This window comes from Pezoporus occidentalis, unplaced genomic scaffold (genome assembly GCF_034315485.1).
Source record: "Pezoporus occidentalis ecotype Australia unplaced genomic scaffold, CSIRO_AGI_Poc_V1 ctg3, whole genome shotgun sequence".
Lineage (NCBI taxonomy): Eukaryota > Metazoa > Chordata > Aves > Psittaciformes > Psittacidae > Pezoporus > Pezoporus occidentalis.
The window spans coordinates 18,967,570-18,985,681 of NW_026914940.1; the positions used below are offsets into that span (position 1 = coordinate 18,967,570).

Consider the following 18,112-nt stretch of genomic DNA (forward strand, 5'->3'; position numbering starts at 1 on the left):
TACTGTGGACATGCCCAGTACTTTCAAATGTCTTTTGGGTTCTTGGGATACCTACTGAGATCAAAATCATACAAAAGACTGCAGATCATGAAAGCCCAAAGGAATCAAGTTAGTGATTTTTCTAAAAACAGATGTTTTCACGGTGTGATAACAGCAAGTAGTCTTACGAGTTCCATAAAAACCCATTTTGTAACCTGAGCTCTCCAAACCATGAAAGTGTATTATCTATGGAAAAAAAAATACTATCTTTTTAGATTTCCTATAGATTTTTATTTAATTAGAAATGAAGAAGCTTCTCCCTGTACAATTAGCAGAGTTCCTAATACTTATGTTGGTATTTACTGCCCTGTAGCATGGATTATTCTCCTCACAGGAAGTGTCCTTTGGATTTTGTTCTTAACACCTACTTTTTAATTCCAATGACTGTTTTAATTATCATGATGAAAAATTACCTACATATTGTAAGCAGGGATTTACACCAAAGTATCAGTTGTGGTTTTAAGTCCATGAAAGCAACAAGTTATTGAGCCTGTCAGATATGTAATATTTGTTTTGCCATGACACATGCTGGCCCTAGTACCTGAATCCTGCCTCTGTTTACAAGGTGCCAAGTAATAGCCCTTGAGAAACTGTGTGACATCAGAAGTATTTCAGCTGTGCTATTAAGGACTACTGCTAAAGTTGAGACTGTCAGGCTCCAAATCCCTTCAATCCTTGTTCCTTTTACACTTATGTGGGGCACACTGTAGTGGTGGGATCTTCATAGGGGTATAATTTTGGAACTGTCCAGGTCCCTGTTCCATAACACCAGTAATGAGTGACACCAGAGCCAAATTCAGTAAAATGTTTATTGTAGTAGGCGTTTAGTTAATTTGGCATACACAGGGATTATAAAACACATTTATGTCAGCACAGGTCCTGAACTCGAGCACTGGAAGGAGCACTGAGAGGTCTCTCAGTCCTGCCTGATTCTGTAGACCCTGACAAGACTTCTGTATTTGTCCTACATCTTCATCCCAGCTATCACTTGCCTATTACATTCTCACGAAGTCGTTGCTGAGCTGTGCTATAATTGTTCTAAGACAAGAGATGCCCCACATTAGGTTGGAAAGCTGGTTTAAAGATAACCTTGGCAGCCCACACAGTTTCCTTGAGCCATTCACAGGATAGAAATGCAACGCCTTTCCCAGATGTTTGAATCCTACCTTTATTTAGCTGCAATCCTCAGGCTTCTCCAGTACCAACTTGAAAAAACATTTGCTTTCTTTGATTTTTCCTTAAGTCAATTGGTCACTCAAGTAGCGTAGACTATCTGATTGCTTTGAGAAGTGCCATTGCTGCATTAAACCCTTTTTTCTCTGAAGCAGTATGTCTCAGTACAAAGGATCTGAGTATCTGTTTTGTCAAGGCTGAAACACAGAACAGGCTTTTCTTGCTTTGCACTTCTCTTTGCAATTCTGCTGGTTTCCCCTCTCTCTTCTATGGTAAGGTTGAAGACTCAAAGTGTTAAAGTAAGGAATAAAAACTCCATTAACCACGTTTTTATCAGTCTCCCCAGCAAGACAGAAATCTGGCATCTTTAGAACTTGATTCTGCCTGGTGACGTGAATTCTAGGTGCAGGAGCAGAGAAGGAATTTGGGAGTTCTGATCCTGGCATACCTAATATTGCTTTCATCCCCATGGAATCATAGAATACCATCATCTGCCAGAGAAATCCTCATAGCCAGTATGTGTTTATTGTCTGGTTGTCTGTCTGCTATAATTTCACTGCCTGTGGTGCAAGCACCTACACCTGCAGTGCTTCTCTCTTCAGCCTGAACTACTAGGGGATCTCTGCAGAGTAGCAGTACTGGGGCATGTGGCTTTCCTGGGCCACTGGAGGGCAGGGCTGGTGTTATGTATCGGGAATGAAATGAGAAGGAAGTTACTCTCATGCACAACAGCCCCCATGAAGCACGTTTGTGTATTTTGAAGTCTGTACCCATAGAGTAGGCAATAACACCCCGTTTTCAGCCTTTATTTCAGCACCAGCAGAGAGTGATCCTTTGATCCTTACTTTGCACTTTTGCGGTGTAAAACAGAACTAGAGGAAAGGCTTTGCCTGTTCATTTCTTCTTTAATTGCCAGCATCTCTGGGCTGTTTAAACTGTGATGAAAACACAGTGAGTCATCGTGACAGTATTGACAGAGCAGGGATCAGGGTGAAAGCAGTTGTAAACCCAGCATCCTCTGACTTTGCACACTCAACTGCCCACACGGAATGCTGTAGCAAAACACACAGAGAAAAAATAGAGTCTTAGTTTAGCTATCAAGCAAGCCAAGTTCAGGAGTATGGGCTGGTGATAAGGAGAGTTCCATAAAGATGGTTGTTGAAAGGAAGCATCCTTGTTTGTATTGTGCTTCAGGAGGGTCAGGAGCACTGGCATGTCCCTCTGAATTATCTTCACAAGACAATCAGGTCAGACTTTCATTAATTTTACAAACCGGATTTGATCCATTTGGGGGATTTTTCACAGTAATAAATCAAACAGCTTCTGCACTGGTGAAGGGCATTTAAAAAAAGGAAGTTGAGCTCCACTGTGAGCTGGGGGAAGGAAAGGGATGAATGAGTCAAAAACCCAATCCAGACTTCTCCTCAGACTCTTGTTCTGAATGCTGAGTACATTTCTGACAAGCCCTAGAGAAGCAGTTAGAGACAATGCGCAGGAATGTGAAAGATACTAAAAATTTCCATTAACTCAATAACTGAATAAATAAAATCCTTAATTCTAACTGTACCTGTAGTTCATTTGTGCTCAGCAGAAAAGAAATACATGCTTTTATATGTGGGGAAGAATGATCTCAGAGAAGAAGAAAACATACCAAAAGAGGAAAACACTTTGAATGACAAAGACAGGGGAAAAGAGCCAAATAAAATGTAGGAAATGTGAGGAGAGGGTAGACAAGAAGAGGAACAGAAATAATTGTGGATGGATTACTGGGGTTTTATTGTAACTTGTAGAGGTTTTTTGGGGGGTTTGTTTTGATTTTTTTTAAAGAAAAAGAACAATGTAATCCTGTGGTTGAGGGTTATGGTAAACAGAGAGGCCAAAGGAATAGCTGAACAACGTGCGGAGGAGACAGCTGAAGATAAACAAGTCCCCAGACTTCCGCAGCTCACAGGACAGAAACAAATGAGAGAAAACAGAAACCAAGTAAGTTCTGCAGAGAATGAGAGTTATATATGTGTAATGCCAGGGGAGAGGCAGACCTGTATGACTAAAGAGAACTGAAGGAATAGACCTCGTACTTGTAGATAATGGTAAGAACTGTTCTACCACTGAGATAAATTTCAGTGTCTTTGAGGTGCTGAAGGTGAATTTGTTTTAGAATTTAAAAATGTGCAGAATGTGACATTTTCCCTGGTAACCCAGGTTTAGGGATATGGGGAAGAGCAAACTTACCCCTTTGCCTGTCATTCAACTCACCTTCAGCACACGGGTATGCATGGGTATGGTCACAGAAACAAACAGTGCATTGGTCCACTCAAGTGCATGACTCCAGTATAAGCATAATGGCAACAATATTTTCAGGTGCTGGTACAGCACATTCACAAATTAACACAAGCTTTTGTTGTGCATATATAATATTTTTTCTGTACTTATGTGTGTAGAAGTCACCAAATTGGAATGGCTGAGACTGGCAGGCAGCTCTACAGATATCTGCTCCAGGCCCACTGCTCTGAGTTTCTCAGAGCCATGTCGAGTTGGGTTTTGAATATCTCCAAGGATGGAGACTCCATAACCTCTCTGGGCATCCTGTTCCAGTGTTTGACCACCCTCACAGTAAAAAAGGTGTTGTTATGTTGGAGTGATATACCAGTCAAGTCCTGGCCTTTATGTTTGGAAATGGCTTCCAGAGGGAAATTGCTCCATCAGTTCCTGACAAACCTGTAGCTTCACAGATCCTTCTTCTTGCCCTTTTTGAAGATGGGAGTGATAGTCTTTCTCTTCTAGTCCTCAGTAACCTCTCCTGATGAGCACGACCTTTCAAAGATAATCAAAAGTTTACTCACAATGACACCAGCCAGCACCCTCCGCACCCAGGGTGTCTCCCATCATGTCCTATGAACTTAAGTATGTCCAGTGCTCCCTGACCGTGCCATCCTTCATGAAGGATGTCTTCCTTGGTCCGGATTTTCCCTCTGGTCTGAGGGGCATAGTATGGCTAAAGATTGGTCTTACCTATAAAGATCAGGACAAAGAAGTACCTTTGTCACTGATAGCAAGGCCAAACATCTAGGTAAAATGTTTACCAGAGATGAACATTTCATACAGAATTACAGTTAGTTTCTCAAGGATTGCCTTTTATCACTGCCATGACTCTTGCCAGTTTGAGGGGGCAAGCCAAGCAATGCTCAGTAAGCTGCCCTTTTGGTTAGTGGTGGGAGCCCCAGCATTCAGGTACAACACTGCTCTGTAAAACATGCAAAGTCTCACCTACCTGTCGTGGTTTAAACCCATTCAGGCAACTCGTTCACTCACTCCCCCCCTTCTTTCCCTCCCCCTACTCCTGGAGGGACGGAGAGGAGAATCAAAAAGAATGCAACTCCCACGGGTTGGGATAAAAACAGTTTAGTAACTAAGGTGTAACACAAATCACTACTGCTACCACCAATGATAATAATGATAAAGGAAATAACAAGGGAAGAGAATACATCACCTCACCACCAGCCAACTGATAACTTGCCCCACCCCACCAGACCAAGCACCCACCAATACTTCCTCCAACCCCGCAGTCTCCCAGCCCTTCCGGCTAACTCCCAGTTACCTCCTGGCCATGACGTGCTGTGGTATGGAATACCTCTTTGGTCAGTTTGGGTCAGGTGTCCTGTCTCTGCTTCCTCCTGGCCTCCCTTCCTCCCTGGCAGAGCATGAGGCTCACAAAGTCCTTGGCCAAACCAAAACATCATTGTTATCAGCTCTGTTCCTGAGCTGAAAGTCAAAACACTGCACCCCACCAGCTACCAAGAAGGAGAAAAATAACTGCTACTGCTACCAAAGACTACTCTTTTTCATAATCAGTCATTCCCACTAGGCTTAATTTTCATATGTAAATGCAAAGTATAGACATGGCATTGTTCTAAGAGTGTACTCTGGAACTCAAAATCTTAACAGATTTAGGCATCTCTCCCAGCCATTCATCCCTGTCTGAGGCATTTTGATGAACCATTCCCATATGCTGCAAAGCTTTCACTTGCTTCTTGCAAAAAAACTGAGAGAAAAAGTATGCTAGGTTGCAACACACCATCAAACAAGAAAGGCAAGAAACTCCAAAGCAAATATCACCTCCTGATGCCAAGTGAAGTGAATAGCATTTTGTGGTAGTGCCATCAGCCAGAGCTGCCCACACCTCTCGTGTTGTAATCAGTAGGAGATCAGGGCCTCTCAGCAGCCTGTCCTCTGGGACTGAAAGGAGCACAGCCAGCTCCGACCAGCAATGAACTTGTCCGAACTCATCCATAAATGCTCAACTATTGCTGACATTTAACTCTTCCCCTTACATCTGCAATGATAACAAGAGTGAATAAATATATATATCCCTTTGTCAATAGTACCTGGATAGCTAGTCTGGTCTGTGAAAGCAAATCTAAAGCAAGCTTCATTTTTCTTCTTTTTCAACAGGGTGCTGCTTGCTACTGGGCCTTGACAGTAGTACTTGGGATATAAATGAAATTCTGCTACTATCCAGGGCTGACTCACTTTAGCAGACAGGATATAGTCAGGCCATCAGAGAACATTCAGCACAACTGTCAAGAATGCATAGCTTTAATCGAGCACCTCATTTTCTAGAGACAAATTGTTGGCACGTTGGCAATCTGACCCACCTGTGCCCATGAAAGAGTGATGCTTCCTTAAGGTCCTTTCCAACCCTAACTGTTCTGTGACTTTATGATTCATTTGGAAGATCAAAAAAAAAAAAACTTTGTGTTTTTGTGTTTCAGGTGGAAAATAACTTCTGACACTTGCTAGTGGAAAGCTTTAAATAAGTTTTTATTCATTCGGATAACAGAGACATAGATCAATGACTGTCCTGGGACCATGCAGGCATTAGAGCAGAATTTGCTATTATGCAACTTGAAGAAGTTGGCTGTGGCTGAAAATCAAGAGTACACTACCTGTGGTGGATTTTTAGCTCTACATAATATCTCTGGTGGTGCCACATCAGTCAAGCCATCAGAAAAGCTATGTCTTTATTCTTTTAGCGTTTGTTCTTGTGTCATATGAAGGTCACAGCACCAACATTAAATAGCTGAAGTACTCAGTATTGGCTCAGTTTTGTTTCAGTGAAGTCAGTGGTGGCTTTATCAACATAATTAAGCCCATTTTTGCCACTTCTGCAAGCTCCTTTGGACTGCAAGATTCAAGGCATTGTTAATTTCTGCTTGCATATGCCTACACCTCAAAAACCAGCTTGTTTGCACCAACAGCACCTGATTCCTATGTATTCTAGCTCTTGTGAGCACTGTCACTTCTGTACATGCCTCATTGTCTCTCCTGTGGTCATCAAAGATACAGGACAATTTGCACTAGCAATTGCAACTGCAACTAGTCTATGGATACGTGAAAGGAGGAGACTAAAACCAAGTGAGGAATTCCATGTGGGAGACTAGGATTAGAAACTTCTGAGAGATGCATAACCAAAAGTAAGTAGGGAAGCCAAAGTGTGAGGGAGAGTTCAACTGAGCTGGAAGATTGACAGAGCAAATAAAGCATTCACCCTGCAGAAGAGACTGCTGCAGAGTCAGGAGCAGGTATATGGAGCTAGAGATGGTGAAGAACCAGGCTGAAGGATTTGGGGCAGTTGAAGGTTGAAAAATAGAAAAGTCTAGAAAATTCTAAGCCCTATAGTTAGGTTCTTGGCCAGCCCAGAAGCCAATGAGCAACCTCTGATGCATCTTCTATCTTCAGTGTCTGGCAAACATGAAGACGACAAACAAGCTGTGCCATTCTGTGTGCAAAACACAGGTTCCTGTGGAGCTAGAGCATCTCTGCCTTAGCCAAAGATTCATTTGTCTCTTCTACACCCTGCTGTCCCTTGACATACTCCTTTCTTTCTTCCTCACTGATTCTCTTGCCTTCAGTATTGGAAACCAAAAGTTGACCTGAAAAGACATAAATATGATACTATGATCATAGTGTTACTGAGTTAGAGATCACCCAAGCACTTACATCCTCTATAGTTAGTATAGCTACCACCCTGACAGTGGGAGATTATTTTTTCCCTTGGAGTTGATGGCTCACCATTTTAGCAAACGTGTTCTTCCCAGTTTTCTCTTGTAGCTTTGCTCTTTTCTTCAGTAATTTTGCATGCAAGTAATGTATCCGTTTCATCTCTGTGTCAGGATAAAATGAAGTCAACACGAGTATTTTAAGTTGGGTCAGGAAGCCAGAGAATAACCCAAAAATGATTAAGAAGAAGATGATGACTCCAAGCTGGATCCATGTTGTGGAGAGTGCAAGCTCTGGCTGAGGGAGGCAGTCATGCTTAAACAAAGAGATCTTGAAAGGATCAGTCTTTGCAATATGCTCCCTCATATCAAAGATAAAGCTGTTCTCATTCCTCTGCACAAGAAAAAGGGAGAGTTTAGTATAGTACTGATTCCTTCCTTTCTTAATATTTCTCCCATTGGGCATTCAGGTTTACAAGGACCATAAATCGTCTAGTCAATCCAGTGTCAATATATTTTCTATGCTCATAACAATGCATTTATTGGTTATTTCTAATTATTTCAGACTGCATTTACACCATTTCTCTTGGGACACTGTCCCACGGTTTGGAACTTACTTACCTTCTCAGTGTCTCTGATAGGTAAGTATTTAACTAATCTGGCTATCATGGTTTAATATATTCCCAATAATCTGCTCAGATCCTCTTTTGAGGGTCCTTCCCTCAGAGTAAAACAGCAGAGCAGTGTGTATGACAGAATTTGATCAGCAGCTTGATTTTCAGCTAATTTTGTTAGTAGTTCACTTTTGTCTGAAGTGCTGCCATTCTTCAAGGGCGCTGTGTACTACACCTCCCTTCCCCTTCATGGTTCAGTCCCCACCAGATGAACATCCTGTGACACACAGGGACCACCAGTCTGCAATACACTGTCTAAGATGAACCTGTAGTGGCTCAGCAGCGTGTCATAGAAAATGTGGTCTGGCTGAAGACGCCATCTCAAAGCTTCAGTATGTCACATATGGAAAAATGATAATGGGAATGTCTCTGCCAAAGGTTGTATGTCCTCTTTTGTTTCCTTGTAATTTCAAGCAATGCACTTATTGCAGTGCTCACTTTAGTTATCTTACTCTGTGTAATTGCTTTTGGCTAGATGAATGTTTGGGGAATGGGAATAAGCGGAAATAAATTGTCATTATTATGAGCTCTAAGAGGAAGTAATAGAAAAGTGGAATAAAAAAAAATTGATAGAAGAATATATCGTATTGTACTAAAAATCATGCATCCCTTTGAAATCTTATTATCTTGAAAGTATCGAATGGTTATACGCTTTTGAGAACTGTTTTAAGCCTGATCATGCAAGCTGTCAAACTGGGCGGCTTTCTGGTGCATTTCACGGCATCACATGGGTCCTACACTCCAGTGGTGAAATCTCCAGCTTTAGAAGCATTCAGACTAGACCCTGAGCAATCTGATCCACCTCTGAAGTTGACCTTGTTTTTATCATGAGCTTGGTGTAGATGGCCTCCACGGTTCTCCATGCTGCTACTGCTCCTGCTAGAAGAACCTTGTAATTTCAGCAGTGTGTTATTTCATGTGTATGTATCCAAGCTTATTTAAATGATGAGCTCCTCATACTACTGAGCTATAAAAAGGTAGACATCTCTTACATCAGTGTCATAGTGGCATTTGACTATAAAAGTGGCAATTCACACATGTCAGCATTGTGAGTTTCCAGTTTTAAGCTTCTGGTCTTCTCCAGAAGAGTGTAAATAGAGTAATGAAAGTCCTTCTTCCTATATTTACCATTCTCTAGAAATATAATGACACTTTGGAAAGTGCAGAGAGCTGTTTCCATCCAGCACACGTATCTGTAAAGGTAGTGGTCCTTTTTGAAACAAACAAATGATAATGCTAGGAAAGAATTGATGGTTGTGTGTCTGCTCAAGCAGATGCTGAAGATGAAGAGAACTTTTTCAACTTTAAACTAAGAAATATACTAGGATAATAATAAAAAATAATAAACTAAGAAAGTACTGATAAGTGCTTACTTGCTGAAAGAGGCTGAGCTGAATCTCTATATCTGGTATTTCTTGGAGGTGTTTACTCACAGAAACAATTAACCAATAAAACAAATAATCTACTGCAGCAAACAGAAGCCAGATGCAAAGATGAATAATTACAGGAAAGAAAAAATACTGCATGTTTTTTCTGTCCTTCCTTGTGAGGCAGAAAGATGGGATTATTACATAATCTCTTCTTTCTTTTTTGTTAAGTGGCAGAAGACAGGGTCTTTGCTGTTGCTTTTGGCGCTCATCAAATATAATGAACTCTTTTGTGATGTAAGTATTCTTATATTTGGCACTGTGAGAACCCACAAATTTTTTGATAAAGAGGCTGGTTCCAAAAGAAGCTAGAAAAATCCCCACTATAGGCAGTACTTTCTGGCCTATATAGGGCAGTATAGTCAGCATAAAAGATACCTCGTTAGCAACTCTCTGGATTTCTTGCTTTGTGTCATTTAGCTCTTGTTTTAATGCATCATCTGAAATTGAATAAGATGTTGTGAATTCGTGCCTTGGAAACACTATATGTTTAAATAGATCAGAGGAAAGCTTGGTCATCTCATAAATCCATTTTACTGCCTCAATATAATATTTTATCAAGGCAAATTCTTCATACTCTAAATGACAGGTTATACTGTCTGCCAGAACCTTTAGGTTGTGAAATATATTTTGGATGTTGCCAGCCACCATGACACCTGTACCAGCCGTAATAAGTGCATTCCTGCCATTTCGCAGTCCGCAAGAAAAAAGGAACAGGACACTAAAGCAGCGCAGGTGCTTGAAACACGAGAGCATGATAGAAAGCAAAATCCAGATGAATCCAGCTATCAGTAAGGGACCCAAAGGACTGTGTGCCAGGGAAAAGCGCATGCCAAGGAACAACAGAAAGCTTGAGACAAAGCCAACTGCAGAGCAAACTGCAAAAAGCTGAATCAGGTACTTCCAGCCAGGTTTCCTTTCGGATATAAAAATTCCCCATGCTTTCTGGGCTATCGAGACAAATGTTTGCATTTTCTTCTGATGTTGACATTGTGAGGGCTCAAACTAAAAGGAAAGAAAAACAAAAATACTGTTAGTTACAGGATCACACTTCTGACAGTGATGTGCTTTTAGCAGTACTTCACATTGCAAAAGGTCTGACTCACACTGTGGCTGACCCGCCTGTGTGAGACCCAAATCCTTGTCCCTAGTATCACATATATAAACATGGAAGAGATGACTATAAAAGGTATTCTAGCTTTTTTTTTTCCAAGTATTTTTGCCTTTTTTCTTTCTGTAAACTTTGATTTCTCCTTTGCTATATAGACACAGTGGTTCCTATGTACATATATTTGTGTGTATATGCACAAGAGGGACACAAGCCTCTGGTAGCATCCAGTGCTTCCATGCAGGTGCTAGCTTTGCCTTACATGGGCACTGAGAAGGGGAAGAGGGGAGCATGAGGACTTCCCATTAGTACCCTGATGCAGGGGAGCACAGTTTGACAGACAGGGAGCAGCCAGAGTAGCTGCCAGGAAGGGAGGAACGGGCGGACAGCCTGTGCACACTTCCCAGGGATGGAGGAATGAAGATCTTTTTCAGCTGGAGGTGGGTCAGTACAGAGGGAAGGAAGTATGTTTCAAAGCCATCAGTCCTTCTTTGTGTCTCTCCTGGGATAATGCAGCTACAAATTGGTTCATATACACTTTCAACCCTGATTGCTTGTACTTGCCACAATCTCCTTTGCCTACCACCATGTCCATTCTACAAGTTACAAGGTATTTCTGTGAGATTCAATTCAGTTTGATGGGAGACAGCCCAGCTCTCACTATCTTTCCTTCTTCTTTTACAGCATAATATAGTGCAATTTGTCCAAAGATGCAAGATCAATATATATGCATATTACCCTCAGAGCAAATGAAATGCTAATTAAATAAAATAAACTGTTGCAATTTTTTCTTAAATAGGGAACAGTTTTCTTCACAAATACATCCTGAAGATACTACTTTGTCTTTTGTTTAGCTTAAACACAGCAGGTAGTCAGGAACTAAACTATTATTTTGTATACTGGCATTTGACTTTGTGAATTCTGCTAGCACTCATTGTACCACTTTCTCCTTCCTGTCACTGTAATTAGTTAATAGTTATGTCATTATTGGCTTTGCATGCAACAGAAGCTGAGGGTGATTGAAGCAGGCACCTGACCTCAGCTGGGACCTTCTTGGACTGCTGTGCTTGCTGTGCTGTTTTTCCTTGGCCTCATTTGAGTCTGATCCTTTATAGTGCTGAGGACTATCCTGAAAGATGCTGAGTTTTTTGGTGCTTAACTGCTTCAGTAGGGATTAACGGAGGTCAGCAGCTCTCAGGGTAGGCTCCATCTTTAGCACTATAACTCTGCTTGGGCAGGCTGAAGAAATTGCCTTCCTTCAGGGCCTCAGTGAATTCAGCTGTAAACTGAGTATAACATCAATTAGAAGCTCTTTCACAGAGCAAAATTAGCTAATTAATGTCCCCAAAGTGTGTAGAAGTCACCATGTGTTTGGCAAAGCAGTGCAAGTGAAATGGGAAGCAGAGGTAGCACACAAGCCACCAGGCTCCAGCTTTGCCATGAGACTTGTTCTCTGCTTTCATGGATGGTGCTTTGCCCTCTTCCTACCAAGTTAGATATTAACGAGGCATTTTTACGAAGCTTAGTTAAAAAGGAGATGTTCATACTCCTGGAGTCAAGTCGAACTAGACCTAACAGCCAGCAAACCCTGGCAGTGAATCCTAAACTTGTTAGATCAAACAGTACATGCCTTTCATCTTATTTGTAGATCTAAGAAAAATTGCCCTGTACAGTAAATAGATTTGAAGTTCTGTTCTTCATTTAAGAAGCCATAAAAAAAGAAAATGCAAAAAAAGCTACCATTACTGTAATATTATGCAAACCCATTCATCTGAGAAAATAGCACATTTTGAGTTTTCTTTTACTGCACTGATTTTACAGCTATTCTTAAGCAGAGTTTCTACATGGTTTTGTGTGTTTGTATGTATATACCACCCTGATATCTGTTGGGGCGACGGTAAGGCCTGGCACAAGCAATCCAGGAGGTTCCTCGATTGTGTAGAAGACAACTTCCTTCTGCAAGTAATAGAGGAGCCGACAAGGAGAGGTGCCATGCTTGACCTCGTGCTCACCAACAGGGAAGGGCTCGTTGGAAATGCAACGCTCCAGGGCAGCCTTGGATGCAGAGATCATGAGATGGTTGTGACTGTCAGGACAGTGAGAAGAGCGTGCAGCAAGCTCACTGCCCTGGACTTCAAAAGAGCAGACTTTGGCCTCTTCAGGAACCTGCTTAGGAAGGTTCCATGGGATATAGCCCTAGAGGGCAGGGGGGGCCCAAGAGTCTTGGTTTATATTCAAGGATCACATGCTACAAGCTCAGGAGTGTTGCATCCCAACTAGAAGGAAGTGCAGCAGGAGGCACAGGAGACCTCCTTGGATGGATAAGGAGCTGCTGAGGAAAATTCAAAGGAAAAAAGAGGCTTATATAAGGTGGAAGCAAGGACAAGTGGCCTGGGAAAAGTACAGGGATGTTGTCTGGGAAGCTAGGGACCAGGTTAGGAAAGCTGAGGCCCAGTTAGAATTAAATTTGGCTAGGGATGTTAAGGATAACAGGAAGGGATTCTATAGTTACATTGCAAATATGAGACAGACTAGGGACAAGGTGGGCCCTCCCCTGAAGAAGAGAAGTGGCTACCATGGATTTGGAGAAGGATGAGGTCCTGAATGACTTCTTTGCCTCAGTCTTCACTGGCAAAGGCTCTGACCACACCACCCAAGTCTTGGAAGGCAGACACAGGGACTGTGAGAATGAAGACCTTGGGCCCACTGTAGGAGAGGATCTGGTTCAAGACCATCTTAACCTGAACACACACAAATCCATGGAACCTGATGAAATCCATCCATGGGTCCTGAAGGAGCTGGCAAATGAAGCTGCTAAACCACTGTCCATCCTATTTGAAAAATCATGGCAGTCAGGTGAAGTTCCCAATGACTGGAAAAAGGGAAACAAAACCCCGATTTTCAAGAAGGGGAAAATGGATGACCCAGGGAATTGCAGACCAGTCAGTCTCACCTCTGTGCCTGGCAAAATCTTGGAGCAGATTCTCCTGGAAGGCATGCTAAGGCACATGAAAATCAACAAGGTGCTCGGTGACAGCCAGCATGGCTTCACTAAGGGAAATCCTGCCTGACCAATTTGGTGGCCTTCTATGATGGGGCTACAGAACTGATGGACAGGGGTAGAGCAGTTGATGTCATCTACCTGGACTTGTGCAAAGCGTTCGACACTGTCCCACACGACATCCTTGTCTCTAAATTGGAGCGACATCAATTTGATGGATGGACCACTCGGTGGATAAAGAACTGGCTGGATGGCCGCACACAAAGAGTTGTGGTCAATGGCTCAATGTCCGTCTGGAGACCAGGAACGAGTGGTGTCCCTCAGGGATCGGTGTTGGGACCGGTTTTGTTCAACATCTTTGTCGCTGACATGGACAGTGGGATTGAGTGCGCCCTCAGCAAGTTTGCCGATGACACCAAGCTGTGTGGTTCGGTTGATACCCTGGAGGGAAGGAATGCCAGGGGAAATTTAGATTGGATATAAGGAAGAAGTTCTTTACTGTGAGAGTGGTGAGGCACTGGAATGGGTTGCCCAGGCAGGTTGTGAATGCTCCATCCCTGGTGGTGTTCAAGGCCAGGCTGGACAAAGCCTTGGGTGACATGGTTTAGTGTGAGGTGTCCCTCCCCATAGCAGGGGGGTTGGAACTAGCTGATCTTAAGGTCCTTTCGAACCCTACTATTCTATGATTCTATGATTCTCTGTGTGGTTATGGTGTCTTCCTGTTAATGTTTATAAGCATTCAGTAAATGGCTGCAATATGTGATGAGGAGTTTGGCATGACTGTATCTAAGAACTGGAAAAAGAGTCAAGAACAAAGTCCTAGAATTAACAAAAGCCATGCTTGTGGACCAGGAGGCTGGAGACTTGCAAAATATAGACAGAACTTGAAAATAATCAGGAAGTCTCTTTTACAGGGCATATTCAATACTGTCACATTTGATTACTGCAACACTCAACATATATATCACAGGTTTGCCCCTAACCTACATGAACCTAAAATTCTAAGGCAGAAAAGACATCATAAAAGTCCACTGGGTTTTGGACCCTGTGGCATGGGTGCTCATGTGGCATGGGTGTTGGGAAAGGGAGCATTCCCATCCCCTAGGGAGCTCATCTCAGAGCTCAGCCACTGCTGGGGTCAGCATCAGACTCACAGCATGTATCTCTGTAGCTTGTCTGATACCTCCATTTCCTGTCATAAGACATCAGTAGCAGTCGTAGATACTCAGCACAGGAGAACTACGCAAAGGATGAAAACTGTAACCCTAAAATATGTGGAGGTTGAAAATTCTTCTATCAGCAGGCACTTAAACAGCTGTGAATGCTTGGGAAGAGAAAATAACACTCTGGCTCAGAGGTAGAAATAAATCTTTGGCCTGAATAAAAAGGCTAATTCAATGCTTAAAGAAATAGTAAACCTTGAGTGCTTTCTGGAATGACTCCTGTTGAAAACATAAATCACAGAAGCTCTCCTGAAGCTGTTAGGTGCAGGTATGAATTTTAACAGGAGGCTGAATAAAGAACAAGTATAAAACCTTCATTTCTGTTGCAGTCTGAAGCAAAGTATTTTTTCTTCTGTCCTGTAGCATTAAGTAATGTGGGGGCTGCTACCGTTATTTATGTAGCATAAGGAAAGAATTATTCTTGGAAAGCAGTTTCTTGCTCTTAAGTGCAAATTTCTTTCCACCAGAGTTTCTTGTGATATATGCCACAGAGGGGAGCTGGAAACTCTTGTGCTTTCAGCTCTGCCTTTGAACCTGATTTTTCTGTAGAGTCTAAAGAGAACCTTTCTGTGCCTTATTTTCCCTCTCTAGGAAATACTTACTCATATCTGGAAATGTGATATTCATCTACCATATGTCATGCTGGCAGAAGTAATTAGAAGAACAAACTCTGAAAAGGAGCCTCTCCAGCAAGGAGTTTGGGCCATACTTCCTTAAGGCTTGTGATGTACTGAAATTAATGTAATAAAATAAAGTCTAAGAGAGACATTAGGTTAAATGGGAAACTTATATCCTATTGATGCTAAAGCTTCAGCTACACAGTGATCTTTGCCTCATAAATGCTGTTTGGATTTTACACAGGAATTAAGGAAGAGAAAGCACACAATAAGAACACAAAACCAAGTGTTTCCTTTTTTGGCTGTTTCAGCAGCCTTCTCTCCTAGCCTGAATCAGTTACATTGAAATGTAAGAGAATGACTTCCCTTTTTTGGATACCATAAGAAAAAAAAACACTGAATTATGGTTTAGTAAGAAGGAAAATACAGGAGGGAGTCTCACATTATTTCCTTTGGTCAATGCAGGGCATTCAGCAAAGAAATAAAAGCTCAATCAAAAATCCAGCAATGCTATTTGAACTATCCCCAGGGTTTCGTTGAGACTCCTCTCATTTCTTATGTTCACATTGTTTGCTTTTAACTGCAGGGAGAAGGAGAGTAAGTGGCACTAAACACAACAAACACAGGCAAGGACTGAAATATCTAATCAAATATGTGCACATAGAAACTTGAAATGCTCAACAACATAGCAATGCAAATAAAACAGCAATTTATACACATGCAAACCAAACAAAAATAACAACTGCTCAACATCTCTTTTTCTGCATGTATTTGAAATACATGGCACAGGAAAACTCTGAACACTGCAAGATATTATGAAGTCTTTAGGATGCCACAAATTGTTTAAATGTCATCTAATATCAATAGCATTGGGTGTTGGACTAGATGATCTTTAAATGTCCCTTTGAACTCAAACCATTCTGTGATTCTGTTGTTCTGTGATTCTGTTGTGTCCACATCTGAGCTACCTGTCTTTCTGTCAGGGAGGAGAAAAGGGATATTACCCAGAGCTCTACTTCAGACCTGGTTTAGAAGTCCACCTTCACATGAGATGGATTGCATTCTATGACAGCTTTTTCTCTATCTTGACTATCAAAACAGTCTGAATTACTCAGAGTTATCCAAAGCTAGGTGAGATGAACATCTCCCTACGTTTCTGTATTGCAAGCACAGATATTTGACAGAGCTGAACACTCTGAGCAGGACACAGAAAATGTGTTGTGGGAAACCATAGAAAATGGACACATAACACTGTGGGCCATGTTACTTTTGGAAGTTCTGGTACAGCAAACCCACAGACAGATTCTTCCTTTAAAGTGCAGGCAGGAATGGAGGCACAGTTTGGGAAGCCCAAATGGTAGTTTGCTGATTGACAAAAACAACTCTACAAAACACAAAAAAATCCAGTATGAGGGATGGAAGGAAAGATGAGAGGTTACTAGTCAGCCTTCTCCAACATATAGTATCACCAGACATAGTTTTGGGACAGCTTAGGACTAAGTTGTTTCACAGACCTTCCAATCAGTAAAATGCAATTAACTTAACAATTAACTCAAAGCAAGTTGTTCTACCTTAGAACAGCTAACACAGTCCATGACTACTATCTGCAGTTCCTTTATAATAACCATAAGCATTACTTACAGACCCTCCTGTAAAGTGCAAGAAGGATCTTCACAGTGTGTGTGCTTCTTGATTTTGGTGAGGAACCAAGATGAGTACTGGTAAAAATTTTCATATGAGTTTCCCATCCCCTCCCTCAATGAGTCAGGCACACTACAATTTTGAAATTATCCTGGTTTTGACAAAGATTCATGGGGAAGTAACTTATGCACACGACAAAAATAGTATATAATTTGCAAATGCCACTTTCCACCTTTTTTTCTGCCAGAGTAATAGATATCAGCAAATGAGTTCTGGGCTGGAATTTCAAAGACTTAATTTTACATTGAGTAATGCCTTACCTCTAGAACATCTAAGCTATTTGGGTGCTTCCTGCTGAAACAAGCAGCAATTCAGTGCCTAAGTAAGTCTGAACCTTGAATCTTTTTTACCCTACAAATGTTTCTAATGAGATCTATGCAGATATTTCTGTAAGAGCCTGTTAGAATATGGTCCTTAGAATTGTACCCGCGTTAAATGTCCAACGAACACATTCAAATTATATATAAGACCTTGGTTAATAAAGGTAATTCATATATAGGAGGGTAGAACTGCCATTCAGAAGAATTTTGATAGGCTGGAGAACAGGATTGACAAGAATCTCATGAAGTTCACCAGAGGAGAATGCAAAGTCCTGCCCATGGGGAGGAATAACTCCAGGCACCAGTACAGGCTGGAGCTGACTGGATGGGAAGTGCATTGCCGAAGAAGCTTTGTGTCTTTGAAGAAAACTATGTGAACAGAGTCCAGCAATGTGCCCTCACAGCAAAGAAGGCTGACAGCATACTGAGATTATTAGCAAGAATTTTGCCCGCAAGTCAGCAGAAGTGATTCTTCTCCTTGACTCAGCACTGGTGAGGCCATATAGAATCATAGAATCATAGAATCATACAATGGTTAGGGTTGGAAAGGACCTTAAGATCATCTAGTTCCAACCCCCCTCCCATGGGCACGGACACCTCACGCTAAATCATATCACCCAAGGCCTCGTCCAACCGGATCTTGAACACTGCCAGGGATGGAGCATTCACAACCTCCCTGGACAACCCACTCCAGTGCCTCACCACCCTAACAGGAAAGAATTTCCTTCTTATTTCCAACCTAAACTTCCCCTGTTTAAGTTTTAACCCGTTACCCCTTGTCCTATCACTACAGTCCCTAATGAAGAGTCCCTCTCCAGCATCCCTATAGG

At 41.9% G+C, this 18,112-nt stretch overlaps 1 protein-coding gene across 2 annotated transcripts; it reads right to left on the reverse strand.

Annotated features, from left to right (window-relative positions):
• Positions 1-5,040: 5,040 nt before the first annotated feature.
• Positions 5,041-16,972, reverse strand: DCSTAMP (dendrocyte expressed seven transmembrane protein). 2 transcript variants are annotated; one of them, XM_062627198.1, is made up of 4 exons: positions 16,903-16,972; positions 9,259-10,317; positions 7,285-7,605; positions 5,041-7,145 (listed from the first exon to the last, which is right to left on the reverse strand). In XM_062627198.1, the coding sequence occupies exons 2-4, from the start codon at positions 10,282-10,284 to the stop codon at positions 7,062-7,064; spliced, it is 1,431 nt and encodes a 476-aa protein (XP_062483182.1). In that variant the 5' UTR covers positions 10,285-10,317; positions 16,903-16,972; the 3' UTR covers positions 5,041-7,061. The 2 variants fall into 2 exon arrangements, with proteins under 2 accessions (XP_062483182.1, XP_062483183.1); XM_062627199.1 differs by having other exon boundaries at positions 16,907-16,948.
• Positions 16,973-18,112: the final 1,140 nt, after the last annotated feature.

What these genes read in the sequence shown, in the direction of transcription:
- DCSTAMP (XM_062627198.1), bottom strand. Translation starts at nt 10,284, where the DNA reads ATGCAAACATTTGTCTCGATAGCCCAGAAAGCATGGGGAATTTTTATA. An exon ending in AGCTCAGCCTCTTTCAGCAA is followed by an intron (nt 7,606 to 9,258) that starts GTAAGCACTTAT and finishes TTTCTTGTGCAG; the next exon opens with AGGAATGAGAACAGCTTTAT. An exon ending in AGAACACGTTTGCTAAAATG is followed by an intron (nt 7,146 to 7,284) that starts GTGAGCCATCAA and finishes ATGTCTTTTCAG; the next exon opens with GTCAACTTTTGGTTTCCAAT.